General features: G+C 41.4%; 1 protein-coding gene across 2 annotated transcripts in view; it reads left to right on the forward strand.

Annotated features, from left to right (window-relative positions):
• Window positions 1-724: 724 nt before the first annotated feature.
• The window catches only part of smo (smoothened, frizzled class receptor), a 28,237-nt gene continuing 11,598 nt past the window's right edge, over window positions 725-17,363 (forward strand). The window contains exons 1-7 of one of the 2 annotated variants that reach the window (XM_034163594.1): window positions 725-1,329; window positions 9,028-9,227; window positions 12,501-12,710; window positions 12,796-12,968; window positions 14,173-14,392; window positions 14,499-14,622; window positions 14,903-14,995. In XM_034163594.1, coding sequence (XP_034019485.1) covers window positions 1,068-1,329; window positions 9,028-9,227; window positions 12,501-12,710; window positions 12,796-12,968; window positions 14,173-14,392; window positions 14,499-14,622; window positions 14,903-14,995 — 1,282 coding nt within the window. In that variant the 5' untranslated portion in view covers window positions 725-1,067. The remainder of the gene's footprint in view (window positions 1,330-9,027; window positions 9,228-12,500; window positions 12,711-12,795; window positions 12,969-14,172; window positions 14,393-14,498; window positions 14,623-14,902; window positions 14,996-17,363) is intronic. The other variant, XM_034163593.1, reaches the window with a different exon arrangement.

The following is a 17,363-nucleotide window of genomic DNA, read 5'->3' on the forward strand; positions in this document are numbered from 1 at the left end:
CAACAAAGTATTGAGGGTGTGAATACTTATGTACACATCATTTCTTTGTGTTTTATTTTTTTAAAAATTGCAAAAATAAAAAAACCTTTTATGTGTTTATGTTGGCATTATGGGGTGTAGTGAACAGAATTGAAATGAATTTACTCCATTTTGGAATAAGGCTGTAATATAAAATGTGGAAAAAGTGAAGCACTGTGAATATGTTCCAGGTGCACCATATCAGTCAGACTCTACTTTGAGTTTGTGAATGAGCTGATTTGTACCAAAGGGTAGAATGATTCAAGGTTAGATGATTATATTCGGGGGACATATTCAGCTGCACACCTACATGACCTTTGGTCAAACTCAAGGTCATAACAGTTTAACTGTATTTGTAACCTGTATGAATTGTATGTGTTTGTCAAGACAAATGTCCAAAATGATGAATAAGTAATGTGATGGATGTGGGGGGGGGGGGGGGGGGTTTGTTTCTGTCCTTCATGAACAAAATCAAAGATGACAACAACAAAATAAGCAGAGAAAGAAAACAATCGGCACAAAATGCACTTCCTCAGATGCACAAAGGAAGAATTACATTTTTTTTTTAATTAAAAAAGTATCGTTCCAGAGAAGGGGGAGGAGCATCAGAGCTGCAGCTCCTGTTTCATCCAGACTTTCTCTCCTTTTTTTTTTTTGGGTTGGGGGAGGGCGAACTTTCTCGGCCTGATGTCTTTTTTTTTTATCTCTAAACTCTTAAACGCTTTCTGGGGTAGTTTATCGTTGGTTCTGTGAGTTTTATTTGAGGATTTGGACCGTGTTTGACTTTGGATAATGAAGAAATCGAAGCTCGTCCCGAAGGAGTCGGAGGAGACGCGCAGATTGAAAAAGTTTGTCAGAACTGCGGCTAAACTTTGATGCAGCTTCTTTTATGATCATGCCGGGTTTGGAAACTTAGTGGGAATCGACAGTGATGATAAGCTCGGGGTTTGTCGTGCAGACGGATTTATAAAGAAGCAACAGATTGTGTGCTTCTCTTTTTTTTTTTTTTTTTTTTTCCTCTCCGGAGTTTGAATCTTCTCTCTACCAAAATGTCCTCCCACACTTGGGGCCCCTTTGTTGGCTTTTTCGGGATGCTTTGCATCTGGCCTGTCTGGCTCTCGGGCTCTGCGGCAGTTTTGACTCCAAACGGGACGATATTCGACGATAACTGCAAGAAAACGACAACATGCGAGGCCCTAAAGTACAACACATGCCTGGGATCCCCTTTGCCGTACACACACACATCTGTGATCCTGGCTGAGGACTCCAGCACGCAGGAAGAAGCCTTTGAAAAACTGACCATGTGGTCGGGTAAGACTGCAAGATCATCATCTGACAGCTTTTAAAACATGCGTCCCAAAAATAAAAGTATATACGCATCGCTTTTTGAAGTATCCTAACAGGATGTGTATGGAAGTATATAAATGCCTTAATACATAACTATTGGGTATGCAAGTGTGTAAATGCATGTATAGAAGTGCATAAGTGCCTTAATAAGTAACTATTGTGTATAGAAGTGCATAAGTGCCTTAATAAGTAACTATTGTGTATAGAAGTGCATAAGTGCCTTAATAAGTAACTATTGTGTATTAAAGTACATAAATGCCTTAATAAGTAACAAGTATGTATGGAAGTACATAAATGCCTTAATAAGTAACTAGTATGTATGGAAGTACATAAATGCCTTAATACATAACTATTGTCTATGGAAGCGTATATATTCCTTAATACATAACTATTGGGTATGCAAGTGCAAAATGCATGTATAGAAGTGCATAAGTGCCTTAATAAGTAACTATTGTGTATAGAAGTGCATAAATGCCTTAATAAGTAACTATTGTGTATAGAAGTGCATAAATGCCTTAATAAGTAGCTATCAGGTATGGAAGTACATAAATGCCTTAATAAGTAACTAGCTGTATGGAAGTACATAAATGCCTTAATACATAACTATTGTCTATGGAAGCGTATATATTCCTTAATACATAACTATTGGGTATGCAAGTGCAAAATGCATGTATAGAAGTGCATAAGTGCCTTAATAAGTAACTATTGTGTATAGAAGTGCATAAATGCCTTAATAAGTAACTATTGTGTATAGAAGTGTATAAATGCCTTAAGTAACTATCATGTATGGAAGTACATAAATGCCTTAATAAGTAACTAGTATGTATGGAAGTACATAAATGCCTTAATACATAACTATTGGCTATGGAAGCGTATATATGCCTTAATACATAACTATTGGGTATGCAAGTGCATAAATGCATGTATAGAAGTGCATAAGTGCCTTAATAAGTAACTATTGTGTATAGAAGTGCATAAATGCCTTAATAAGTAACTATTGTGTATAGAAGTGCATAAATGCCTTAATAAGTAGCTATCAGGTATGGAAGTACATAAATGCCTTAATAAGTAACTAGCTGTATGGAAGTACATAAATGCCTTAATACTTAACTGTTGTCTATGGAAGCGTATATATGCCTTAATACATAACTATTGGGTATGCAAGTGCATAAATGCATGTATAGAAGTGCATAAATGCCTTAATAAGTAACTATCAGGTATGGAAGTACATAAATGCCTTAATGAGTAACTAGTGTGTATGGAGGCACATAAATGCATTAATAAATAGCTATTGGGTATTTTAGGGTATATATGCCTTAGTACATAACTATTGGGTATGCAAGTGCATAAATGCATGTATAGAAGTACATAAGTGCCTTAATAAGTAACTATCAGGTATGGAAGTACATAAATGCCTTAATGAGTAACTAGTGTGTATGGAAGCACATAAATGCCTTAATAAATAACTATTGGGTATGGAAGCATATGTATGCCTTAATACATAACTATTGGGTATGGAGGTGCATAAATGCATGTATGGAAGTGCACAAGTGCCTTAATAAGTAGGCCGTGGCTACGGGTACGGACCCGTATCTACAGAGACAATAAAAGTCATTACATACCCGTAAACAAGTCAGCTGGTCTGAAGATCATAGAAGTCCAACTATAGAAAGTCTTACTTTGCTGTAAACAGGTCAAGATGTCCAGTTATTAGTGTTGTTCCAAGTGTTGTTTTATCGCACCCATGATACGCATGCGCAGGCAGTCAGGGTTAGGGGAAAGCTCTTGGCCGTAATTCTCCTCGGTCCGTACCTTTAGCAGTCCCGCAGAAGATACGGATGTACATATCCTTAGCCACTTCGTAATAAGTAACTACCGGGTATGGAAGTACATAAATGCCTTAATGAGTAACTAGTGTGTATGGAAGCACATAAATGCCTTAATAAGTAACTAGTGTGTATGGAAGCACGTAAATGCCTTAATACATAACTGCTGGGTATGGAAGTGCGTAAATGCATGTATAGAAATGCATAAATGCCTTAATAAGTAACTATCGGATATGGAAGTACATAAATGCCTTAATAAGTAACTATCGAGTATGGAAGCACATACAAGGTCTATTAGAAAAGTATCCAACCTTATTATTTTTTTCAAAAACCATATGGATTTGAATCACGTGTGATTACATCAGACATGCTTGAACCCTCGTGGGCATGCGAGAGTTTTTTCACGCCTGTCGGTTACGTCATTCGCTTGTGGGCAGTCTTTGAGTGAGGAGTCGCCCACCCTCTCGTCGATTTTTTTCATTGTTTAGGAATGGCTCAGAGACTGCTGCTTTGTTTGATCAAAATTTTTTTCAAAACTGTAAGGCACAACTGAGTGGACACTATTTGATAAATTCAGCTGGTTTTCGGTAAAAATTTTAACGGCTGATGAGAGATTTTGGTCTGGTAGTGTCACCGTAAGGACGGCCCACGGCGCCTGACGGCGATCTGCGCTTCGAGGCGGCAGCGTCTCGCCGTTTCAAGTTGAAAACTTCCACATTTCAGGCTCTGTTGACCCAGTAAGTCGTCAGAGAACAGAGAACTTTCAGAAGAAGTCGGCATGAGGAGTTTATTCGGACATTCCATTGTTAACGGACATTTTGTAATGAAAGAACGTGCGGGCAGAGTCGCATGTCGGGCCAGACCCGACCGCGGGGGGTCGCGACAGGAAAAATACCTCCGTTGGAAACCTTAACGGGCAAGTTGGAACATGCCCAAGCTGTTAAACAATTTCTCAGTTACTCACTTGTTGAAAGCCATCAAAAGCCGCCTGAATTTTACAAATGGTTTTCAACACGGAGGTGTTTTTCCTGTCGCGGCGCACACAGATAACTCGGCGAATTTGAGCGCATGTCTTTCATTACAAAATGTCCTTAAACAGTGGAATGTCCTCATAAACTCCTCATGCCGGCCTCTTCTGAATCTTCTCTGTTCTCTCACGATGTCCTGGGTCAACAGAGCCTTAAATTAGGATGATTTCAGCTTGAAACAGGCCGACGACGGCGCCTGGAAGCGCTGCAGGACGTCCCGCTCCGTGGGAAGTCCTTACAGCGACAGAAACACCCCATAATCTCTCATCAGCCGTTAAACTTTTCACCGAAAACCAGCTGAATTTCTCAAATAGTGTCCACTCGGATATTCCTCACAGGTCCAGAAAAAATGTTGATAAAGCAACGCGCGCCGTCTCGAGCAGCGTGTGAAACAAAGGAATTCAGCCGAGAGGGGCGGGACCACATCCCAATCAAGGCCTGCCCACAGGGAAATGACGTCACCGACGCGTGAAAAAACTCACGCATGCGCACGAGGGTTCAAGCATGATTGGTGTAATCGCACGTCAATCAAATCCATATAGTTTTTTTTTATAAAACTGCCGGTTAGTTTTATAAGATACCTCGTAAATGCCTTAATAAATAACTATTTGGTATGCAAGTGCATAAATGCTTGTATAAAAAGCATAAATGCCTTAATAAGTAACTGTCATGGTTACATGGTGGTTCATCATGAAGTCACCCTAGTCCAGGTGAAGTCACCCCACTGTAATAATGCAATATTTCAATTCTGATGTGTTCATGTAGTAAATTATTTATACACACTGGTGGCATACACTATTCTTACTCAAGTTTTGTGAGTGAGATGATGTTTTAAAGCAGGGGAATGTAATTGTCAAGTAAAAAGCCCATTGATGAGAGAAGCAGGGAGCACTGCCCAGTTCTATACATCACACTGACAGGTCCCTAATTTTAAACTAGTCTTTCATAATTATTTTAAAAAATAAGCATGTATAGCTGGAGTGGGGCAACTTCACCGAAAAATGTGGGGTGACTTTACCTGGGGCAAGTTTGCAGTGGGTGACTTCACTTGCTACCCATGGAAGTATATAAATGATTTAACAAGTAACTACCGGGCAGAAATGGGAATAAATCACTGTCAAGTCATTCTGAAGTCATTAGTCTGCAAGTCCCAAGTCAAGTCAGCTGTCAAAAACTTGGTGGTAATTATGATTTGAGACTGGACTTGGGATTTGCTGATTCATGACTTGAGAGTGACTTGATGGTGACATACTCCCACCTCTGCTACCGTGTATGGAAGCTCATGAATGCCTTATTAAGTAGCTATCACACAGAAGTACATAATTGTCTTAATAAGTATATTGGGTGTGGAAGTGCATAAATGCCTTAATAAATAACTACTTGGTGTGGAAGCATATAAATGCCTTAATAAGTAACTGTGAGGTATGGAAGTGCGTAAATGCCTTAATAATTACCTCATTTATGGAAGCTCCTAAATGCCTCATTAAGTAACTATTGAGTGTCGAAGCGCATAAATGACTTAATACATAATTATTAGTTATGCAAGTGCATAAATGCAGGTATGGAAGCGAATAAATGCCTTAATGATTGACTATCATGCAAGGAAGTACATAAATGTCTTAAGTAATTATGGGATATTGAACCTCATAAATGCCTTTTTAAGTAACTTGCATGGAAGTATATAAATGTCTTAATAAGTATATCAGGTGTGGAAGTGCATAAATGCCTTAATAAGCAACTACTGGGTGTGGAAGCATATAAATGTCTTAGTAAGTAACCACTGAGTATGGAAGCTCAGGTAAGTGCGTAAATGCCTTACTGTCAGGTATGGCTTAATAAGTAACTATCATGTATGAAAGTACATAAATGCCTTAATAATTAACTTATCGGGTATAGAAGTATATAAATGCCTTAATAAGTAACTATTGCGTATGGAAGCACATAAATTCTTTAATAAGTAGCAATCGCATGGAAGTACATAAATGACTTAATAAGTATATCAGGTGTGGAAATGGCTTACTAAGTAACTATAAGGTATGGAAGCGCATAAATGCCTTAAGTAACTGTCGGGTTTGCATGCGCGTTAATATGAGTATGGACGTGCATAAATGCTTTAATGAGTAACTATCAGGTATGGAAGTATGTAAATGCCTTAGTAAGTAACCATTGTGTATGAAAGCACTTAAATGCATTAATAAATGATATGAAACATATGAGAACACATCTAACAGGAGACGTAGGGAAGCATTTTGGTAACTAGCGATCTGTATGGAACTTAATGCCTTAGTAAATAACTGCCATGTATGGAAGCATATAACTGTAATAAATAATTAGGTACGCAAGCAAATAAATTCCTTGATGCATTATTAAAAATCTATTAAACACGTAACAGGAGATGTATGGAAGCATGTAGAAGTATAACTGCACAGAGGCACATAAATGTCAAATAAAGATTATGTGTAGAAGCACATAAGTAAGTCCCTTCGGCTGCTCCCTTGTTTGCACTCGGGTCGCCACAGCAAATCCAAGGTGGATCTGCATGTTGAATTGGCACAGGTTTTACGCCGGATGCCCTTCCTGACGCAACTCCACATTATAGAATCGTGTAAATGCCTTTATATAATTAAAAAGTTACTGAATAAAGAGGAGATGTCTAGAAGTAAATAAGAGTATGTAAGTAAGTATGTTATTAAGTAATAGTCATATCTGGAAGTGCATAAAAACTAGAAATCATGAAGAAGGACTTAAATGCCATCATAAATTATAGAAAACATACGGAACACATCTAATGTGACATAACTGGAAATGTGTAAATGCCTCAAATAAATAATCACGTATGAAAGCACATTAATTTTTGTTTTAAAAATACAGGTATGGAAGCACATAAATGCCTTAATGAATGATCAAAACCATATTGAAAAATACAACACAAAATTTAATTTGTAATTGCTGTACTTTGGAAGCATATTAATGTCTTAATAAGTAACAGTCGTGGAGGCACAAAAAACTGTAATGATTAATCAAAACAAACATGCTGAAAAATACAATTTTTTTATGTGCATTTAATTCATCAGATACTTAGACCTGTGGACATATATAAATGCCTCAATAAAATAGCAGTCATTTGCAAGCACAGAAAATCGGTAATTCATCAAAACCATGATGACTATACAGTGTATCATTTATGACTACAATACTTCTATATTATAATCCAAAAGATAGACATGAAAGTATAGTAAATGGCTTAAAAACAGTTAAGTATGAAAGCATATCTTAAATAATCAAAATTTATTGAAAAATACGTGATTTCATTTATGATTGCTACTGTTGTATATAAGGTCTGTTAGAAAAGTATCGGGCGTTTTTATTTTTTGCAAAAACCTGATGGATTTGAATCACGTGTGCTTGCATCAGCCAACCTTGAACCTTCGTGCGCATGCGTGAATTTTTTCACGCCTGTCGATTGCATCATTTGCTGGCAAGCAGCCTTTGTGTGAGGACGTGCAGTGCGCTCGGAGGATTTTCATTGCAAGGAAAAAGACGGAACGAATGGAGCAGTGCCGCATCAAATTTTGCCAGAAACTGGGCGACAGCCAGGTGGAAACCATTCGTATTATTCAGACAGCTTTCGGTGACGATCTTATGGCCATCACACAGATTAAGGAGCAGTACAACCGTTTTAAAGACATCCGCACAACGGTGGAAAGCGAGCTGCGCTCCGGTCGGCTATCAACATGCTGAAATGACCAGATCATTTCCAAAGTGAATGCTGTGGTGATGCGGGACCATCACGTGACTATCAGAGAAATTGCGGAAGAGGTGGACATCAGCACTTTTTCTGTACATTCCACTGTGACAGAAGATTCGGCCATGAAAAGAGTGGCGGTGAAATTCGTGCTGCTGCTGACGGCGGAGCAAAAGCGCCTCCGTGTTGAAGTCTCACAGGACATGCTGTGACATGCTCACCTCTTCCACAATTTCTCGGATAGTCACACGACTGAAAAGTCACCGAAAGCCGTCTGAATCTCCCGAATGGTTTCTACCTGGCTGTCGCTCAGTTTCTGGCAAAATTTGATGCGGCGCTGCTCCAGTCGTTCCGTCATTTTCCTTGCAATGAAAATCCGCAGAGAGCACCACACACGTCCTCACACAAAGGCTGCTTACCAGCAAATGACGCAGTCGACAGGCATGAAAACATTCACGCATGCACACGGAGGTTCAAGGTTGGCTGATGCAAGCACACGTGATTCAAATCCATCAGGTTTTTGCAAAAAATAAAAAGGTCCGATACTTTTCTAACAGACCTCGTATATGCATTAGATGTTGTATTTAGATGCATTGAAGTATTTAAATACATTGATAAATAACCATTTATGGAATCACATGTTGCAGTAAGGAATAAATTGGGAAAGGTTATTTTGAAAAAAATCTAGAAACGCTGTTAAACAAGTTAATGCGTTTTAATTATAAAATGTGTCAAACTGTACAAGGAATGTTAATCCGGTAAAATCAGTGTGCTGTATCGGGATTTATTTAGCTATCTGTGTGGTTTGTTTGAAATTAACACAGATAACTTATTGGTTTATAGACTATTATTAATTAATTAATTGTAAAAATAGTTAACATCTTAATAGACATTCATAATAAAATTCATCATCGACTACAACAGAAAAAAAAATTACCGAGCTAGCAAAATGGATTGATTACCCAAACTGTTTTAGACGATGGTTGTGTTTATAACAGTAGTACATGTTTTATGCATACAGCATGTCGAGCTTTATTGTTGAAGACTGTTTAATGTTTCCTAGGTTTGCGAAATGCTCCTCGCTGTTGGTCTGTCATCCAGCCGTTGCTGTGCGCCGTCTACATGCCCAAATGTGAGAATGGTCGCGTTGAGTTGCCCGGTCAGAGTTTGTGTCTGGCTACGCGCCGGCCGTGTAGCATCGTCGACCAGGAGAGAGGCTGGCCCAACTTCCTCAAATGTGACCAATTCCCCATTGGCTGCTCGGTAAGAACCAGCATGTTGCTTGATGATGCGATTATTGATTATTGCAGATGTTGCCAGAATCGCCGGCACTCACGTTATTTTGAAAACGCATTTTAAAATGTGCTCAGAAATAAATGCAAACAAACCAGTTTTGTAAAATGAACATATAATTCTGGACAACGTGGTGGTTTAGTGGTTAGCACTGTTGCCTCACAGAAAGAAGGTCATGGGATCAATTCCCGCCTATGGCCTTTCTTTGTGGAGTTTCGTGGGTTTCTTCCGGGTGTTCCAGCTTCCTCCCACGTCCAAAGACATGCAGGTTAGGTGAACTGAAAACTTTAAAACTGTCCGCAGGTGTGGGTGCGGGTGTGAATGTGTTTCTGTCTATATATGGTCTTGCGAAAGACTGGTGTTACTATCCAGAGTGTACCCCGCCTCACGCCCTGTGACTGCTGGTATAAGCTCCAGCCCCCCTTAACCTCTAATTGGAGTTAGCGGGTATCGAAGATGGATGGAAAATATACTTCTTTAATTATCAAACAAAAACAACAAAACAAAAAGGTTTTATAAAGTGAAATAAAAAAAAATATAGGACAATTATTGGCACCCTTGATGACTTTACAATAAAATAAGTCAGGGGATGGATACATGTACATTTCTAAAGAGTTCATTCTTGTTAATCATAAGAAATACAAACAGTATGCCACTGTGTGGTAAACCTGTGTTGAGTTGGCAGTTCTCAAAAACTGCGTGAGTGTGCAGGACAGAGACTGATGAGGGAAGCTATTAAGACACTCAGATAACTCTGACAGAGTTAAAGGCCTCTGTGTTGGTGATTGGAGAAAGTGTGCATAGTGCAGCTCTTGACTGTTGCATCACCACATATATAGCTTCATGGAGGTGTGGAAAATAGAAACACTTTCTTAAAAGTTCAGCTACAGTTTGCCAGAAGGCACATGGGAGACTAAGCCTAGATTTGATCAGTTTTCTTTTGCAAAAATTCTTTTTTGCCCATTTGCTGTTCGTAGTTTGTGATGCGGGATTTCTGTGGTTCAGACTTTACATAGTAAACACAGGCTCAACAGTATAAGTGAATCTACGTACATCCATCCATCCGTCCATCCATTTTCTTCCGCTTCATCCGAGGTTGGGTCACGGGGGCAGCAGCTCAAGCAAAGCCGCCCAGACTTCCCGATCCACACACACCTCCCCCAGCTCCTCCAGGGGAAACTCGAGGCGTTCCCAAGCCAGCTGCGAGACGTAGTCCCTCCAGCGTGTCCTGGGTCTTCCCCGGGTCCTCCTCCCGATGGGACGTGCCCGGAACACCTCTCCAACGAGGCGTCCAGGGGGCATCCAAAAAAGATGCCCGAGCCACCTCAACTGGCTCCTTTCGATGTGGAGGAACAGCGGCTTGACTCTGAGCTCCTCCCGAGTGACAGAGCTCCTCACCCTGTCTCTAAGGGAGCGCCCAGCCACCCTGCGGAGGAAACTCATCTTGGCCACTTGTACTCGCGATCTTGTTCTTTCGGTCATGAGACAAATCTCATGACCATAGGTGAGGGTCGGACCATGGATCGATCGGTAAATCGAGAGCTTTGCTCCCCTCCTCAGCTCTCTATTCACCACGACAGTCTGATACAGCGACCGCATCACTGCAGATGCTGCACCAATCCTTCTGTCGATCTCACGCTCCAGCCGTCCCTCTCTCATGAACAAGACCCCGAGATACTTAAACTCCTCCATTTATTGTGGTGGGGGAGTTTGCATACCCGGATGATCCTAGGAGCTATGTTGTAGGGGGCTTCGTGCCCCTGGTAGGGTCTCCCATGGCAAACAGGTCCTAGGGGACGGGTCAGACTAAGGGCAGTTCAGAAGCTCCCATGAACAATATAATATCAAGGACCGAGACGTCGCCCGGTATGGCAGGGCCTGGAGGCAGGCCTGGGGTTGGGGCTCGTACGCAAGTGCCTGGTGGTTGGGCCTTAGCCCACGGGGCCCACATGGGCCCGGCCCAAGAGCGCAACGTGGGCCTGCCCTCCTGTGGGTTCACCACCTGCAGAGGGGGCCATGGAGGTCGGGTGCAGAGAGGACTGGGTGGCGGTCGAGGGCGGGTGGCCCGGCCGCCTGGCAACCCGGTCCACGCTCACAGCCTCTGGCTGTCAGGACGTGGAATGTTTACGTACACCCATTGTTATTAATTTGGTGGATGCTGAAAAATCCCAAATGTCCTTTTAACTTGCCAAATTCACAAAGGTGACTCAGGGAGCCTCAACACTGTATCAACTGTTAGGCATGTTGGTAGCAGCACCATGATCTGGAACTGTTTTGGTGCCACTGGAACTGCTACACTGCCCAATGGAGATGGCATAATGAAGAATGAGGACTAATTCAGATTTCTGCAAAACCTCAAACTGTCAACTAGACAGTTGAAACTTTGATATAATTGGGTGTTCCAACAAGACAGTGACCCCAAACGCACGTTAAAATCTTATTGCGGAATGGCTAAATGTCAAGAAATTGACTGACCTCACCAACAGTATTCAGGTTCATTGAACTTTGAAGTTGGGAGATGTCCGGGAAAAGCTTATGGTGTCATGAGGTGTTTGGTGACACCAATACCTTTGCAGGAGAACAAAGGTACAAGTCTTCACAGTTCTGTCTTACTTTGTGGTAGAACCTTGGATGCTAAGTTGACAACTGTTTGTCTTTGGTACTGGGTTTCTTCAGAGGACCCTTGAATGGAGCTGGAAGGACTTGGTGTCAAACAAACAGCTACTTAACATCTTGCCCATGTGGCTTGTTTCTCAAAGCATGATACAGCATGCAGGTGCCTCAGTCTTACAGACCCCAACAACTGGAAAAGGCCAAAGGCGCTGGGGGGGTGTTGCAGTTGTCTCATGCTTCCAACTGGTAGATGGCCACCTTTGAGAAGTGGTGATGGAGCTGTTGTTGCCACAGTGGGCTCCATACAGGATCCAAGATAGTTCTGTAATGTTGTGGCACTAGTTCATGGTCCCAGACCTGACCTGACTTCTTGATTTCATGAAACCCAAAATAAATTAAAACTTGTGTACCAAATTCTTGGATATTTTTCTTTTTATTCCTATTCAAGATGTATGTTGTACAAATGTTCTACCCCAGAAAAAGTCCAACATTGTCACAACAGTCATGGACAATTTCATTATAGTAAACTTCTTGAAATTTCAGCTCCTTTCTAGTTGCATTGGGTTATCGGAAATGACTGTTCCATCTTGCAGCCCCCTTATCATTCCCGGTTTTGTTCTTCTTGTGCAGAATGAGGTCCAGAAGCTGAAGTTTAACACGTCGGGACAGTGCGAAGCCCCCCTAGTCAAGACGGACATTCAGTCGAGTTGGTACAAGGACGTGGAGGGCTGCGGAATCCAGTGTGACAACCCGTTGTTCACTGAGGAGGAGCACACTGACATGCATGCCTACATTGCTTATTTTGGCACCATCACCCTCCTGTGTACCTTCTTCACCCTGGTGAGCCGCAACAACAGTTCCCACACCCTTGCGTACTGGACACGTAGGTTAATTTCCTGACGTCTCATTGTTTCTCCTGTTTCAGGCCACTTTTCTTGCCGATTGGAAAAACTCCAACCGTTACCCAGCTGTCATCCTATTCTACATCAACGCCTGTTTCTTTGTTGGCAGTATTGGCTGGCTGGCCCAGTTTTTGGACGGCGCACGCGAGGAGATCGTGTGCAAAAGCGACAACACCATGCGACTTGGAGAGCCCTCGTAAGTGAATAGGAAAAAGAATATAAACCCAGGCAAAGGTTTCTCAAACTCGCTATATTGCTAACCACCCCCAAGCAGATTTACGTAGTCTAGATCTCGATTATTAGCTTAGAGACTTGTAGCTTGGTATTTTTGAGGAGGTGTTGTCTGTTTTTTGAAGAGGTGTGCATCTCTTCTTTATAGAACGATATGATACTTACCTAAATGCGTGGGCTACCATACGACTCAGGAATGATACGATTTAATAATAGTCGATAAAATATGATAAAAAATTTTAGTTTAATGCAAACATTTTCCATGATATCTTTTCCATACTAACTTTGAATAAGCCACAAGTGGCATTGCTTAACATTCACATACTCTACTTATTTCATGAAAAACCAAGGGACCTGCTTCAAGTCTCTGTGAGAGCAGATTTTAAGGTTTTGTTATTGACTTATAAAGTTGTTCATGGACTGGCGCCGTCTTATCTGGCGGATCTGGTTGAACCCTACGTGCCGGCCTGGGCTTTGGTCGCAGGATGCGGGACTTCTCTGTGTTCCCAGGGTGATGAAGAATTCAGTGGGTCAAAGAGCTTTTTCTTATCGTGCACCTGCTCTGTAGAACAGTCTTCCTGACATTTTTTAAGTCAAGACTTAAAACCTATTTTATTCTCTTTTTTATGGATAGTTTTTATTTTTTATCTGTTTTATTCTTTTACTTCTGTTTTTAACTGTGTATTTGAATTTTTTAAATTTTTATTTATTTATTTTAATTTTTTATGTTGAACTGTTCTGTGTGAGCCGCCTTGAGACAGCTCTTGATGTGATTTGGCGCTTTATAAGGTGATTAAATTGAATTGAATTGAAGTTTTTACTACTGTTATGCAGCACAAAGGTGATGCCTCTACTTGCATTGTTCGCCACATGGGGGCACCAACACATACAGTAGCAGAAAATGCAACATAAAAGAAGCCCAGAAGAAGCTGCTATTAGCATAGCATAGCATAAAGTTCCCTTTCACAACCAGTATTACATAAACAAATTCTGAACCGAACGCAAACTTCAAATGGGTACTTTTATCCGTTATACCATCCACCACTATTGGGCAGTATTTTGGCAACAAGCTTTAATAATATTTTTGAGATGTTCTGGGAACTACTTTAGCTTATTAGAAAGATGTGAGATATAACCAGTTTGAACATCTCATCTCTGGTTCCCTGCAGGTCTTCTGAGACGCTGTCATGCGTCACCATCTTCATCATCGTTTACTATTCTCTCATGTCCGGGGTGATTTGGTTTGTCATGCTGACCTACGCCTGGCACACGTCCTTCAAAGCTCTGGGAACCACCCAGCAGCCGCTGTCTGGCCGCACCTCCTACTTCCACATGGTCACCTGGTCCATCCCGTTTGTCCTCACTGTGGCCATTCTGGCGATTGCTGAGGTATCCCCTCCAGTACTTCTGAAAGATGTCTCAAGAAAAGAAGGAAGGCTTTTCTTTGTGTCTGGTCTTGCTAAATTTTCTTTATGATGTGTGTGATGCCCCACAGGTGGATGGAGACTCTGTGAGTGGGATCTGTTTTGTGGGCTACAAAAACTACAGATACCGTGCTGGTTTTGTGCTGGCACCCATTGGGGTGGTTCTTGCTGTCGGAGGCTACTTCCTCATTCGGGGTGAGTAAAGGTTACTGTCACATAGCAGAATAGTAAGTGGTTGATTTATTTTACCTGTAATAGTTCAAAGCCTCAGCTCAAGTCAAGTCCAGTCTGGGATCATGTGCTGGTGCTTGGTTTTGCCGCATCCATAACACCGCGTAACCCTCTTGGATCCCGGATACCCAAGCAGACAACCGAATGCACCGGTTGTCTCAGCTCTTAGATAGTTTTAAAATACCTTTTTTTATTTTAAATGCCTTTGTCAATAATTCCAGTTCGTTTGTTTTTGTTGTTTCAGGAGTCATGACTTTGTTTTCTATTAAGAGTAACCACCCAGGACTCCTGAGTGAAAAAGCAGCCAGCAAAATCAACGAGACAATGCTAAGACTCGGTATGTTTGGTCATCAACCAGCTTGGTTAAGGTCAGATCACTTTTTGTCTGAATGTACATGATCCTGTTCGTGCAGCTGTGTGTAAGCTACAGCAGAGCTGCCAACCATCCCACATTGTGCGGTATTTACCCGAGTACTGCAGGTGTGTAGGTCTGGGTGCATCCCTGGACCCCGTAGTTATGCTTTGCACCATTGGTGCTCACGGCCACACGTGGGTGTCCCTTATTGGTACATTCAAATATTGGCAGGTATGCTACAGTCTGGTATAAACTGGAAATGATGTAACCCCCCCAAGCTTAACCTCTATACAGACAGTCAGTCCACCCCTCAGATAAAAAAAAAAAAAAACAGTTCATGAAAATAAGTTATAAAAATCAGCAGAGGGCGCTCATTCATTATTAATGCTGAATTTTGAGACATGTCAGCCATTGTCGTATGTATAAAAATGCTTTAAAAACAGTTGAATTGGTTGATTAAAACGTTACTAAGGGTTTGCCATTTTATTAAACTATCTCCTGAGTTCTGCGTAATTTTGGTCGATTTAATGCTGTATGCACTCGACCCATTTAAAAATGCTAATGAAATCAGACAAATCCAAACTGATTATGCAACAAGTCATTCCCACAAGCTGACTTGTGTACTGGCTGAAGTAACTCTCTGTGCATGATGGGATATGGAGGAGGTCGTTTGAACAGAGGAAGGGGAGGTGTTGCTTCAACTCAGGGAGCTGTGGTGGATGAACACTACTCCCATAAATGATCAGCTGTGCACTCTGATGCGTTGCACATGGATGTGTTGCCAGAAAACCTCTCACTTCTGAGTCTGCCATCCAGATCGAAAGTCACCAGTCTGGTTTTGTTCAGATTGCACCCAAAACATACCTATATTTATTAAGAGACTAAATACAACCCAGGTGTCCCATGAACATGTGTATAGCTACTTGGAGTTTGGACACGCCCCAAATTTACTCACCATTATGTGTTTTAGTCCAAGGACCCTACATTTTTAAGATAGGACCATTACTGTTTACGGAAGATGGAATATAGCTCACTTCGTGATATTCTTCTCATCTTTGAGTGAATTGGTTGAGTTGATTGACCCTATGGTCACTTTCCCTACAAATGAAGGCAAGAAGGATTTGGTGTTTGTCTCTTGATGGGTGTTCCCAGAACATGGCCAATTCGTGATTACTTGGCATTAATGTGGACGTTTATTGCCCAGTCACACGACACACGATGATTCCTGAACGAAGGGAAAAAGTAAAAAACGTCACAGTTCGGTGAGAAAAGGTGGACGAAAGAGCTTTTATCACCGAACAGTCTGCGAAGCCAGAGCGCAAAAGGGACAAAAGAGGAATTTAACAAAACTGAAGCTCACGATCTCGGCGCTTTAATGAAACGCGCCTGGAGCCACAGCTGGAGCAGTGTGTGTCTGCATCTCTGCGTTCCAGCACTCGGCGCTGGGACGGACCTCATAGCGCCTGAGTCCTGGAGAAACTGCAAACAGAATCTGTGGAGATTTGTGTGCACATCGGTGGACCACCTGCTCTGGTTCCTCATCCAGAACAAGAGGGATCATCTCCATCATTATCAGAATCCACACTGTCTGTCGACACGCTGCGTGCTCCGTCTTCCTCCAATTAAAAAAAAAGTCTGCTGTGGTCACTGCTGTGTCACTGTATTATGTTCTAAGCCATATATATTTATTTATTTATAACAGAAGACTGTCAAAAGGAGAATAAATATAAATACAAGTGTAAAGATGATTGAATATATCAGAGCAGTAAATTAATCAGTGCATGTGAACGCGCGTATTGACTCGTGCGGTTATTTCCGCCAGCTGATCACTGATCCACAACATGAATTCTTCCTTCCAGAACAGCTCTTTATATCATCATTTTGATTCATCTACCTGTTGTCACGTGTACAGAAGGACTGGATTGTCATTCCTACACTCATATTGTTATATTTAATACAAAATAATAAGCGCACGCAGGAACTCCTGCTGCCGCTGATACTGCATTCAAGTACCATTGGAAATTACACAACTTTTTTTGTTGTTTCAAATTCAACAGTTGCTTGTGGCAAAATAATTAATTATATCCACACAAAAGATAAATTCTGGCCTATTTAAGGTGCCTGAGCCCATTGAAGCTGCCCCCCACACAGATAAAAAAAAAATCCAAGCAAGCAGGCTGAGTTTGTCCTGTAATTTCCAACCGTGCATGAAGCAGCAGCAGCCTCAGCGATCACAAACCGGCTTCTGCGCTGTGTGAAAACGTTCAGCTGCTCCAACGAAGTCAAATTAAACAATAACATGAGAAAAACTAAACAAACGATTAAAAAAACGTCAAGAACGAAGCAAAAC

This window comes from Thalassophryne amazonica, chromosome 22 (genome assembly GCF_902500255.1).
Source record: "Thalassophryne amazonica chromosome 22, fThaAma1.1, whole genome shotgun sequence".
Taxonomy (NCBI): domain Eukaryota; kingdom Metazoa; phylum Chordata; class Actinopteri; order Batrachoidiformes; family Batrachoididae; genus Thalassophryne; species Thalassophryne amazonica.